Source organism: Lagopus leucura, unplaced genomic scaffold (assembly GCF_019238085.1).
Source record: "Lagopus leucura isolate 7727_CA_CO unplaced genomic scaffold, USGS_WTPT01 96-17_obj-0_obj, whole genome shotgun sequence".
Taxonomy (NCBI): Eukaryota; Metazoa; Chordata; class Aves; order Galliformes; family Phasianidae; genus Lagopus; species Lagopus leucura.
The window spans coordinates 1-13,839 of NW_024964833.1; the positions used below are offsets into that span (position 1 = coordinate 1).

The 13,839-nt window shown below is 45.7% G+C and overlaps 1 protein-coding gene across 1 annotated transcript; it reads right to left on the reverse strand.

Moving 5' to 3' along the window:
- Positions 1-4,348: 4,348 nt before the first annotated feature.
- On the reverse strand, positions 4,349-13,402 carry LOC122191866 (homeobox protein SIX4-like; the record flags this gene model as incomplete). The annotated part of the gene is made up of 2 exons (XM_042892265.1): positions 4,349-10,226; positions 12,688-13,402. Coding segments are annotated over 2 exons (1,512 nt in total), but the record flags the coding sequence as incomplete, so codon positions are not given.
- Between the last annotated feature and the right edge of the window lie 437 nt (positions 13,403-13,839).

Below are 13,839 nucleotides of genomic sequence, written 5' to 3' on the forward strand. Positions count from 1 at the left end.
TTCCCTTCCCTTCCCTTCCCTTCCCTGTCACTGTGGATGGGCACCAAAAGGCAGCAATGCTGCATGAAGAAGATCCTGGCTCTGCCCATCCCTGTGAAAGCTGAGCACTCCTTCCTATAATCCCTTCAGCTCCGGTGGCACCGCAGTGATTTACAGCTCTAATGCTTTGATCCAGGGCATGTTGCACCGTGGGACACAAGGGAGCTGGGAGAGAGGACTGGAAAGGGAAGAAATCCATTGGTGGCCATGGCCATTTTGGAAGGATATGAGCACAGCCAGGTGGGGCCTGTTGGAGTTGAGGGAAAACCAATCCAATGCAGCAGGTTTGTGAGAGCGTGAGTGAGATCACGGCAGCATAAGGAATATTAATAGGATTTGCACAGATTAGTAAACTAATCTGTGCATTTCAGATTGGATTCCTCATTATGGAGAAGAAAATTAATGCACATACCATGCAGAATTGCCAGGCAGTGCAGTGCGAGCGTGATCTGAGTGCTGGGGAGATGGCTGTGTAGCTCTGTTGGTGACTGAGCATTGCACTGTGCCCTCCTGCAGCCAGGCCAGCACTGAGAATGGCTTGGGTTGGAAGGAACCTCAAAGACCATCTATTTCCAACCCCCCAAGTCAATGACATTTACCTTCAGGGAGCCTGGGAGAATGAATGCTTTGGAGTGCTTGTGGAGCAGGGTTTGAGGCGTTCCCTAGCACAAAGCATGTGCTGGGTGTTTCATTTCCCACCACTGCTGGGGTTGGTCTCATCTCCCTTATCAGCAGTAACTCCACTGAGCACCATTTGTCACCACCAGAAGCCATTTGCTCATGGTAAACTGATTTAAGGACAGGCACAGGATGCTATAAGGATCCTGCCTGCTTTCTCCGGGGCTGTGACTAAGAATATGCTTGAACTGCTTAAAAATAGAGTGAGCCTTAGAGGTACTGGTTTGAAGAAATACATTTGCATTTTGTTTTGTATTTATTAAATGCAATATACCAATATTTATATGTATTATGGTTTGGGGACCTTCAGTATCTCCTTTTTTTTCTTTTCTTTCTTTCTTTTTTTTTTTTTTTTTTCTTTTTTCTTGTCTTTTTCAACTAGGAACTCAATTTTCAGACTAGTAGGAAGCTGTGGCCATAAAACCTCCTTCCTACTTCCTCTCTCTCACCAGTTACTAAATATTGCAGAGTTCATAAATTGTGAAAGTTGGCAAATCAGAACAGTGCTTCGTTTTGAGACAGGGCTGGGGCTGTGAGACCCATTCTGTGCTACCTGGGACACATCCCTGCCGATGGAGATGCTGGGATGTGCTCAGCTGCCCAAACTGTGGATAGGGAACAGCTGGATGTAAAGATGGAGTCATGGGATTGTGGAATCATCCCACGGAATCATAAAGTTGGAAAAGACCATAACGTTCACCGAGTCCAACCCCAGCCCAGCCCCACCATGCCCATGTCCCTCAGTGCCACATCTCCATGGTTCTGGAACACCTCCAGGGATGGTGACTCCACCACTCCCTGGGCAGCTGTGCCACTGCTTCACTGCTCCTTCTGAGAAGAAAAGTTTCCTATTCCTAGAAACAAGGGCCACCCAGGTTCCTGCCTGGCGGGTGCAAGATGCCCATGCCCTGCTGTTGTGATGCCCATGTGCAGCTGTTGTCATGATAGCTGGAAATGGGCTGCTGCCAGCAGTATGCTCCCACATGGAGTCACAGAATGGTTTGGCTTGGAAGGGACCTTGAAGATCATCAAGTCCCTACTCCCTGTTATAGGCAGGGACACCTCTCTCTGGACCAGGCTGCTCACAACCCCATCCAACTTGGCCTTGAATACTTGGTTTGGTTGAATACCCTTGGTTTTGGGGCTGCTGAGTTTTGATTTTTGCAAGCAAGGCCTGCCTCTTTACAGGGAGCGTCAAAACAAAGAGGTTTTGTTAAAGAACAGGGCCAGCTGTACGCACATCGGTCGGGGTGATGCACACAGGAGCAGCCTCTCCCATCCCATGGTCGGGGGTTCCTTCACTGCCGCTTGTCAGCGTCAGAATGCGGCTGCGAACATAGGGAAGAAATGCAAGGGAAGAAACGAACGCAGTAAGCTGGCTCCGGTAAAGGCAGCCCGTCCTCCTGCTGCTCTCAGGGGGCATTGCATCACGTTTGGCTCCTCGGGAGAAACGGGAGGCAGTGGGCAAAGCAACAGGGGGAGGCAGAGACCTGAGTTTGCTCTGCCACCGGCATCACCGGGCGAGTTCTGCTCTAGGCGCCTTCCTCTTAACGCCGCAGACCGTATGCAGCTCAGGAGAATGGCCACATCTTACAGCTCCTGATATAAAGCCTATCAGCCAGGCTCAGGTATTCCAAATGGGGTCTTTCTGCCCGAGAAGCAGCAGGATGAGGAGTTAGAGAAAGTTGCACGGGAGTTACTGAGTCACCATCAGCACTGCTAGGTTCCTCGGGGCTGGGTGCAACTCCTCAACATTTTATCTTTTTCCTTCTCCTTTCTGAGGCCTGTGCCAGCTTCAGCAGCATATAAAGTAGGTGCTATTTTTATTGAATCTGGCTTTAATGTAGTAGATTTTTCACACGTGTGTTGGTTTTTATTGTTGGTCTCGTTCCTGAACTTTCTGGCACCTCTGAGTGTAAAGTCAGTTATGCACACATTGTTTGGCAGATGAATTCCTATTTCTGGGAATCATTTTCCTTCTGAAATGTATTTCTGTATTAAAAATGTGATCTGTATCCATCACTGAGGCTCCAGCCCAAAGACTTCTGCAGCCAGCAATCACCGTGGTGGGGGGACTCATGCAGCCTTGGAAGGAGACCTCCAGTATCCAAGCCACGAACGTGTTCATTAAGACCTTGCTTTACTGACCCACGCTATGCCTCTTAGAGCAGAAAAACTCCCTCTGAGCCATTGCTAGAGAAAGTCCAGCCAGAAACAGGGGATGAAAAGCAGTCTTCCAGCACTGCCTCCATTCCCAGCTAGATCAGGAGCCCATCAGCTTCCTCCCAGCCGAGTGCCTACTGCTCTGGCAGCCCTGGTCCTCTCTCCAGCATCCTGTATCCCCACACAAAGGGTCCCAGCTCAGGGAGAGGGCTGCCCAACCTTCTGAAGGTGCTGTCCCCTTTTCCCCATCTGCACACAAGCTGCCAGGGAACAAGTAACCGTGGCTGTGTGTGGTTTTCTCGCCTAAGGTGACCTGGAACACATCTGCAAAGCCCTCCAAAGTAGTAGGAATGTGCTCCGTTAGGACATGATTCATCCTGCATACCGCATGGGTGGCTGCTCAGGGAGAATTTTGACATTTGCATAGGCAGAGACTTTCCGCTTCTCACTTGCCCTCCTGTGCTCTGCTGGGCCAAGCTGGGGGCTGCACAGCCACAAGTCCCTCCTGTGGCTGCGAGGGATCCCCCCCGAAGCGGAGCCGACCCAGCAGCTGCTCCCCCCTGCACCTACAGGGCAGCAACAGGAGCCCACAGGAAAGCCTCAGATGAGAAGCCGCTCCCAGCCCACTTGCGTTGGGTCGGCCAAGCTGAAGGATGGCTTCAGACCCTCAGCCTTGCCCCAAGCAAAGCTGGAACGGAGCTGCTGTCGGAGATCAATTAACTACTTGGAAACTGCAGCCGTCCCCCACAGGCAGGAAAATATTATTCCAGTCCTACTGCTCAGGCAAAACCTTTGCCATGCCAAAGGTAAGTGATACGAACAACAGGACTGAGTCACACACGCTGCTGCTGGGAAGGAAAAGTAGTTGGGCAACACCACAATTGTCTCCTTCTACCTTCGGGGAGCTGGATTTGCTGCAGCAGCTGCAGAGGAGCCACGGGGCAGAGAGGGAGGGATGTGCAGGGCTGGGGGGCCTCCAGGAATACTGTGAGCAGTGCTGTGTGGGGCGAGCAGGATGTGTGCTGCTGCTGGGATAGAATCTCCACACATTCAGCAAATAGGGATTTACCTACCCAAAACCAAAACAGTCCTAATGTCAAGGAAGCTGTGAGTAAATACCGTCCGGTCCCAAGCAGTAGGTAGAAATGTATTATGATGGTATTTAATTAGGGTGTAAATCTGGTCTGAGACAAGATTTAATACGTGGGTTTCATATGAAATAGAAGATTTATGGTTTTTAATTTAGTATTTTTGAAGCAAAGTTACGGTCTGGAAAAAAAAAACATTTGAATCACAAGAAGAGCTTGTGCTTCTTAGGGAGGCTTCACATCAGTTCCATGGTGAGTGCAGGCATCCACTGCTGCCATCACCCTCACAGCGAGCCATTACAAGCACTGATCTACCTTGGATTGCTCTTTTAACACACAATTCAAAGATACTGTAGCTAAAGAGAAATACTTACACGAGATGTGTATAAATATAAAGTTTATTCAGTATAGTGTTTAGAAAAATAAGTTCACATCATCTCAGAATACAAATAAAACACTTAATTGTCCAGGCACAAACCCCTATTACAGTACAACAAACATACATACTTTAGATCTCTTTGGTTGGGTAATTAAGCACAGATATGTTTGATGATGCTCTCTGGGTCGGCATCATCTAACAGTGCAGTAAAGACTTCTGATTATTCCCTCTAATGCGTACATTCCGCTTCAACGTCTCATTTGTTGTAAGGCACAATAAACCCATATCGCAGAAATAACTGGTTAGTTCTGGACAAGCAGTACATGCAGCAAAAGAACAAACATCCTCTGAATGTGAATCCTGAAAGTCAGAGGATTCACCCCCTCCTCCTTGAGTTCAGAAATGTAAGAAGCTAAGTTTAAATTATATGAAACATAAAAGTAAGATATAAAACATCCTTCAAGACAGTAACTGCTAGGAGATACAGGAAGACTTCAGGTCTCCTTGCTTGTAAAATGCCATTCATTTTGCTTTTGGAGTTACAAAATTATTGTTGCTTTTGTGATTTGAGATGCTGCCGGACCACAGACAACACAGGCTCCATGCTCCTGGGATCCTGCATGTTTGCTTCATGCAGAACCAGAGGGATGTGCCCTACTGGTTGTTTGTCTGTCCTCGTTAAGAAAAGTGCACAGGCACTGGAAATCTGCATACAGGAAAAGTTCCTGTGCACACGGGGCCAAATTCTGCCTTGCTTAATTTAACTGCAAATCATTTCCATGAATCCATCCATTGTTGTCATTGATCTCATAAGGATAACAACAATACAGACGGTTCCAGCCTTATTTCTAGAGAAAACAGCTTTCTAAATGCATCTTCCTGAATCCACAGGCAGGGCGAAACGATAAATGGCAAGAGGTATTTGCTTGGATAGGTTGGTGCCGTTCATTGCAACTGTCTGAGCATCGGCCTTGTGAACTGCTTTGTAGTGTCACTGCAAACTGGGCCAAATCCATCCCTGATCCAGCTCCAGTGAAATGAATGGACCACATTCTCAGCTGGTGTGAAATGACACGAAAGTCAGTGAACTGTGCTCGTTTATCCCAGCCAAGGAGCTGGCTGACAGATGTCCACGACTGCTGTGGCTGAAATGTCCAATTAGGTGAGACCGCAGGGATAATGCTGCAAATAGTCCAGACAGAGCATTTGATTCAGGATATTTCTGGTTCTCTGCGAAAGTCTGGTGAAACAGAGGCAGCTTTAATTAAAGGTAGTGAAGAATACAGTTTTTTTTGTTTGTTTCTTTTTTTAGCACTCATGCTTTATAGGAATTTGCTTAAACTTTAAGCGTATTTTTCAAAGCTGAGTCTGGGACCAGAAAAGCAGTAGAATTTGGCAACGTTTCCTGTAAGATTTCCAGTGGACTTACAAGTTACAAACATATGTGAAGTTGAAATGATCCTTTATTCTCATCCACAGCGGGGAGGGAAGAGAAGTAGTAGTTGTGCTGGATAGACTGATCTTCCATTGAAACAATAGAACGTGACAGTAAGGACCGTCCGTGAGATTCAGATGCTCACTGCCATGAGTATCTGTGGGAGATGAGCATCCGTACCCCCTGAACACCATGTAAAATCTTCAGTTGGGAAAACAGTGGAGCAATGCCTTATTTACAGCAGCTGAAGATCTGGCCCCAGATGCTCGATGGGGCTTTGTGTCCTGTCTACATAGAGCAGTCAGCCTTCTTGCTTGAGGGCCGCATAATAAAAACCGACCCTTAATTTACAGTAGGAGTAAAACTACTATTTAAATATCTATTTTAGAAACACTGTACCGTGCAATGAGTCTTTATATTGTGCATATGTACCTGCAAAAAAACACGAGGTTCTAACTACATCATCTGGAGGGAATGACACTTATTTTTCAGTGGGAGAAAGAAAGAGTAAAACATAATAACGAAATAAGTTACTTGATACCTGGAAGACGAATAGATTAATCTTAATTTGTCCCAAACCACTGCTTTTATATACATCCTCTGCTCCCACGAAAGAAGGGGAGGTCTCCTATTAGAAGTACCAGGCACCCCGAGATACGCACCACTGTAACAGCATACACAGTTTTCACATCAACTGTGCTGCAAAGCCACGGAATTCAGAGCCTCAGTAACACCACAAATGTAAGGGAGGAGAAAAAAAAAAAAAGTAACATCATGACACCACAGTCTTTTCAGTTATGGAACCTGATGAGTTCAACATTTGACAGAGAGCTCTGAAATATTCTCCAGCTTGCCTCTAGAAACAAGTCCGAGCTCCACAAACCAAACGTTAAGCCCTGAACAACTCCCTCACAGCTACACACAGCTCCTGCTCTGTGCACACGTTCTCCATTAATACAGCAATACAGGATCCTTTTTTTCCCCAAGTTGAGTAATTCATGCAGATCAGATGCAGATACTGTTATCATAATCATCATCTTTGTTTTGAGGGTGAAGGAGGGGTGGAAAACAAATTGTTCATGCTGGAGCCCAGCGAGGCACTCAGATAAACCACTGGAGCAGAGTTCTGCACCATCCGATTCCCTGCTCACATGGAGATCCCCTGAATGCCAAGACAAGTTGTGCCAGGGGAATATATAATATATATATATATAGCTCCATGCTCTGCTTGTAATAATCTCCACTTTAAAGCACTTGCCTTAAACACCCTTTTTGTTTGGGTGCATGTGGGGACAGCCAACTACTCAGGGGCTGCTTCTGTTTGCCAAGCACCAGTGACTCCTTGCAAAGTGCAAGCCTCGCACGCTTGCTCTTCCCTTCCCCTGCACTTTTCCCTGCAATGTTCAAGACTCCAGCTTGCAGTGTAAACTGCAGCATTTACCAGCAGAGCTCAGCTCTGAGGTTTCACACGCTGCCTTGCAAAACATGCTGCATCCAATATAGTGCAAAACAACAGCAAGGATGTCTGTGCCATATGGGAGAAACCTTCATTCCTTAAAGGCTTTCCACAGAACCAGGTAATAACCAAGACAGAAACAGACTGGGATGTGCTCTCTCTATTCACTTTCCTGTCCACTCTTTTTGCCCAAGTGATTTTGTGTTAGGCCTGGCATGGAGCCCTCAGAAGTTTAAGAAAAAATTTCCTATCGTCTTCCAAAGGCTTCGGCCCATGCCCCTGATGAGGATGAATACATGCTTTACCTACTGTATATATTCACGTTAGAATAAGAAATAAAAATAAAACAGAAACACAAAGATAAACAGCATGTCGTTTTTATACATCTGCATTATTATTATTATTTTAAAGCTTAAGGATGTGCTTTTCCACGCTACAGAAATTTCTCTGGAGGAAAGGTAAGGGCTTTTCCACCTGCCCACAGCCTGCCTGCTTGTGCTGTCCGTGAAGGAGAGCAGAGGGGTGAAGGGAGAGGACACCCATCCACGTGCAGGCAGGGAGCAGGGCTGCTCCACAGACCTTCTGGGCAGCTGCAGTTCCCACCACCGGCCCCCGCCCTGCTTATTCTGGAAGGATTTATAAATCCATGCTTAAGTGCACTCCTGGATGGGGGCCTGCTTGCTGAACAGCAGCTGAAGCCCTCCCACAAGGGCTGCTGGGCCAACGGCTGTGGGGAAACATGGGGCTCCCTTCCCTGGCCTGCCCACCAACCTTCCACACTCATCAGACCGAGGCCAGAGCCACGATCTTTCCTCCTGCACTGCTCTGCCCGTGGTCCCTATGCACAATCCTCCTGCCTCCAGCTCCCTGCACCACCATTCAATGTCACCCAGCCTGACCAAAAGACTCAACTCTTCCAAAAGACTCAACTCTTCTTACTCGTGCAAGTAGGGACTCTGGGGTCAGCAGGGCTACTTGCAAAAGTAAGGCATCAGGATTCGGCCCTGAGGACGGAGATTTGCAAGTCAGTGTTTTTATTCCTCCTGCCACTGTGCTTTAGTAACAAAGATAAGGCCACTAGGAAGAAAGGCACATGGAATTCCATAAAAAATACACAAAGAAAAAAGATTCAACTAATTTGCAAATTACTAACAAAACAAACAAAAAACCCCTGAACACAAAGACAGAGGGGGTAGAGACAGGGACCTCTTGGGTTTGTGAGACTGGGAGCTCATTTTCTAGTTTCAGTGTGATTAACATTTTACTTTTACAGTCTATTGCTTGAAAAACTACAAAAAAGTAAAACCTTGTCGGAAATAACTACGTTTACTTCCTGCTCAAACAATAAAAATAAATTAAACAGCCAAAAAACGTTTTCCTTTTCAATGCATTGTGTCTAAAGTGAAAGGGAACATTAACCATAAATAAAATCCATTGTACTAATTAAAAAAAAAAAAGTCTCCTTGATAAGAGCTGAAACAATATTTACATTCATACTGGAGAGAAAGCTTCCGAGTTGCATAATTAGAGTTTCAGATGATGCTTTTTTGGTGCACTGACAAAATGCTATCTGTAGCACCTCGAAACCTGTCAATGTTTGATGTGAGATTTTTGGTATGAACACAAGCCTGCTGGAAAAAAAAAAAAAATAAAAAAAAAAAAGCAAACACACCAGTAACAAAATTAGTTATGGTTTTGTTTTGTTTCTTAACCTCCAACAACAAAAAAGTAGCCTGTGAGGTATCGTCTAGAGTTCTTAAAAAATGTTTCAATGCCCACGGACTAGAAGTAAACAGCGAAAACAACTGCATCATTTCTACCTTTCCAGAGCAAGATTTTTGCTTTCTACCTACTGTTAGGAGTGTATACTTACTGTTGATAGTATGTTGCACTACAGAGAATCTAGTTAGGTTATCAGCGCAGTAGCAGTAGCCAAACCTGTACCCATTTGCTTGGTACTTCCCCTGGCGTTTCCTTTCTCCTTTAATCTGCTTAAAAGAGAATACTGCATGCAAACCAAGTGCGGCAACTGAGACCCGTTGCCAGAGATTCCTCTGTACATCAATTCAGACCATTTAAATGTTCTTCTGTTTTCTTTAAAAAAACAACAACAAAAAACCCACTCCACTTGGTGCTTCTTAGGGCCTCAAACAGGAGTCTTATCTACTGAAACAGAAAGCAAGAAAAAAAATTATAAGTCTTGCATATCTTCATCCATCTGAACTGTCTGCAGTTTGGCAAGTTCCTTTTTGTCCGTTTCCAGTTCTTCACAAACCGTGTCAACCATGTTACTCATAACATACTTGGACTTCGAATCCAGCATCATCAAACTGCCGGTTGATTTGCTTTCCGAATTAGGCAAGAAATTCTCTTTGACGTCTGGTACAGCTTGCAGAACCAACCTGTGCTCTCGGACAAAATCCTGGTGTACCTGTGCAGATGGATGGCTCACACGGTCCCCGGTCGTAAAAACAATCTCTCCAAGTGCGGGCTGTGCTGTAGAAATGGACAACAGATCTTGACTGGTAATGAGGGAGCAGTTCTGTAGAGTTGCATAGTTAGTGTTGCTGATGGATATCACGGTAGAGGTACTGGTTACGGGCGACGACATGGACTGGCTCTCAGAGATACCAGAGCTCAGTTCTGCAGCATTTAAAAGAGTCGGCGGCGTGAGGGAGAAATTATGTGAGGGCGTTACATTCACTAACGAGGAGGCCAGGGACTGGAGTCCTCCGCTAGATATATTTTCAGAAGACATGTTTACATTGAGTTGCGTGTTCTGACCGACTGGCATTAACTGAGAAAACACAAGGCTTCTTTCCAGTCCTTCCTGCTTGATGGATCCCACCGCCTGACCTGAATTGGGAACTGTATAAACGACGGCGCTCGGAGCAAGGGGGCTGAAGAAAACCTTTCCTTGTTGCACCGTTGAAGAGTCACTTGTGAAAGTTCCTCCATCTGATGTGCTAGAATTCACCGAAACGTTATCTAGGGAAAGGGAAACAAAAGAGAAGAAAATACAGATTACAGCTGTCAGAAAGCTCTGCGGTCGTTCTGCTGAGAAGCCTTGGCAGTCCTGCGTTAGAAGTACATGCACACAACATATCCCACGTGACACAGAAGAGCACTGTTTACAAAAGGTGAGAAAAAAATTAGGAAGAAATAAAAGCTTCTGTTAATAGAAACTGCATCTAGAAAGAGAAAATAAAAGTTGTGGTAAATTAGGTATCTTTCAGACTCACTCTGATTAAGGAGCAAACAGTTCCTAGCCATGTGATTAAAATGAACGTGCTTTGGCCCTCACTAGTTGCCACCACTCCATTTCTATCTAAGAATAGAAGCATGAGAAGCTATTAAAGATAGTTCAGAGACAGATCACAACTTGTGTGTGGGAAAGCATAGACACGTCACATAAAATACACCATTGCTAGGCAGAACCTACCCGAGTGAACCTGCAGGAGGAAAGTTCAAACAACAATAACTTCTACCAGGATAACTATGCAATCAGCCAAGCACACAGACGTACTGCCTTTCACTGTGCTTCATCACATATTGCTAGAAGCCTAATCCTCCTACACTGACTGTGTGGTGTAAAGCCACCCCAACCACCCTCTCTGAAAGCCACTGGACTGCTTGGGTGATGTCCTAGATAAGCACAGCAAGAAAATCTGGCCAGACAAGATCTGAATTTGGTTCTACTGGACACACCGTGAAAGTGGTCATTGTAACCATCCCTAAAATAAGATATGCTGGCTATTGTGACAGGGTCCCACTTTAAACATCTTTCACAATAGGTTTTTAATAATTGTAATTTTAAGAGGCTACAGCTGGAGACAGTGTGATTTTTCATAACAGCACTGAAGCATATGTCACCTGGGGGACAAGTTTAGGTCCTCATTCATTTCCACTCATCAACCGTGATGATTTTTTGGAAGATGATACTTGTACATATAAACCAGAATAATAAAGCCGAGGCAACTGGAAGTTACCTGGCAATAACGTGTCATTTACTGTAGCTTACTCAGTCTGCAATGCACTTCACTTGGAATAGTGGGAGCTATTCATCCTTTTCATGTTGAAAAAAAAAAAGGAAAAAAAAAAGGAGAGAAAACAAAGCAGCCAGTGTGGATCCTGACTCTTCTCTGCACCAGACGTAGTATGGATCAATCTCCCGATATTTTCAACCATGGGGAAAATGTTTAGAGAGTGGCTTATTATGCACTTTGGACTTTCCCATTGTCCCATATTTCAGGAGCACAAATTTCTTTCTCACTGCTGCCAGCTGTCAGCTTATGCCTTGGAGCACATGGATTACACAGCTTTGTAATTGCAGGTGGTATTCGCACCAATGTCTTGCCTTTTTTAATCTTTAACAAATTGTCAACAACTCCCAGTGACCAAAACTCACTGCAAAAAGTCATATCTTCAGCTCTTATGATTGTCTACCTGTTTAAAAAGCATTTGTACAGCCTCAATATTCCTTTCTGTGCTGTTTTAACAGCAAAAAAGTTAAGTTCCTACAACTGAAATAAGCTAACAATATGATTACCAGTGCAGCACTCAGCACTCCTGGAACTACAGCAATTCATTCAAGTTTAATCATTTTCATAACCAAAGATACAGTGGTTAATAAGTAACAAAGTCGTTCAGTTCCGCTTTGTGTCTGAGCTGCCTCAAAATAATGAAGAGAGCCACTGCTGTGCTTCTTCCTGGCTGGCCAGAAGTCTCGGTGTATGGCATTGTTAAGACAAACCCTGGCAAAGTCAGGGAGGAGCCTGCACACTTGGCACGTGAGCCTGTGATGACATATTTCCCTTGGACAGAGGGCAGTTTTACCCAAATCCCCCCTGCACTTTCTATCTACAAGCTATTACATATGCCTATTGTTTTCCTGCAGTTTATTCATTCTTAATTATGGGATAGGAAGTGCATGAGTGCAACTTGGTTTTGCTGTGTCTATGGCCATATAAAATTTATTTATGAAATTGTTTGGCTAAAAAACAAAAACCAACCAAACAACCACCACAAGAACAACGGCAACAGTTTCCAGCTGCTGCAGTTCTCATTTTTATAAACTTTCTCATAAAAAAAAAAAAAAAAAGATTTTAATGGCACACGGGGAGTATTTTGATTTACTGAAATGTGTGAAAGTTACAAATTTCTGTGAAGACTGATATCATAGGCTTTGGGGAAAAAGCGTGGAATGAAGAAAGTGTAAAGCAGCAGGCTTCCTTCCCTGCTCTTGATAAAGCAGTTCAGCTCTCACATCACAGCCTACCTGTGAAAAGAATCCACACGAAAGGAAAAGGGACAAATGATGTGATGTGCTGTGCGTAGCTGGGGCCAGCACATGTAAGTGCACTAAAAGAAAAAGTATTATAGCTTTGTAACATGTGCCCAACCCCGATTTTTTCCTCACAGCTTTCCCTGTAACAAATAAAGCTTTTACCTTGAGAAGCTGCCACAGAAACAGGAGGCAGCTGCAGAGAAGAAAAACCAATGCTTCCGTTCAGCAACTGGCCATTTGTTCCTGAATTGGGGATCTGGACAATGCCATACTGGTTTATTTGGACAGGAGCAGTAAAAGTAACTACAGAGCCTCCATCTTGGGAAGCAACAGTTTGTGTGTTTTCCCTTTTCACTTCTGAGCTCGGTATCAATCCTGGGAAGGAGACCGGTATGTTGCTGGGGCTGAATGTGTCTGCTGCTGTGTTGGGGACTGAAGCCTGGAGGAGTTTGAAGTCCTTCACATCTTCCGAAGAAGATGACATGATGTCAGTGATGGACACCCCATTGCTCACAGCACTTGAAGTGGTTTTGGGTGAATTTAAAGTCACCGGCTGGGAAGCCCCAACGCTGAGTCCATTGAGAATGACACCATTGGGTCCTTGAAGAAAAGAGCTACCATTGAGAAAGACGGGAGAACTACTGGCAGGCACGAGGTTCCCATTCAACAAGACACCAGATGAGCTCAAAGCTATTTTAGTGTTTCCAAGCTGCTGCATGTAGACGGGCTCCATGTGGCTGGGAAGGCTGAGGCTGGTGACTCCGTCAGATGAGCTGGAGAGCGGATGCGGGGATAAATCCTCCTGCCCCTTACTGGACTCATCCTCTGTGCTGGGGTTGCCATCTGATTCACTTTTGGGAAAGACGGAGAGATGACACTGTTACCAGAGAGCTCTGGACCAAAGCTCTGGACCTGCCCCTCTGCCACGATATGGCTTGTGGGAGTAACTTCTATTTCCTACGTTTTGCCTTTAAAGCGAGTCAAAGCAGAGGTTTCTCAGTAAAGAACACATCACAGCAGGGCGAAACTGCTTTACAAACTCCTCGCTGACCCCAACCAAGTAGAGCCCACTGGGCCGGGCCCAGTCCTCAGTCCACCCGATAGAAGGGTGCCCGCACGTGCGAAAGCAGCAACAGCAGCCATTTGGTTTAGAGCTCCGCGGCAGCTGCGGGCCGGGAGGCTGCGGGAGAGGCCCCGAGGGGACACCCGGGGCAGCGCGGCCTCCAGGTGCCACCTCCGCCTTTTGTGCGAGGAAGAACCGGCGGCGGGGCGGCCCCGGGAGCGCAGCGCTGCGTTTTGCTCGCTGACTCCACC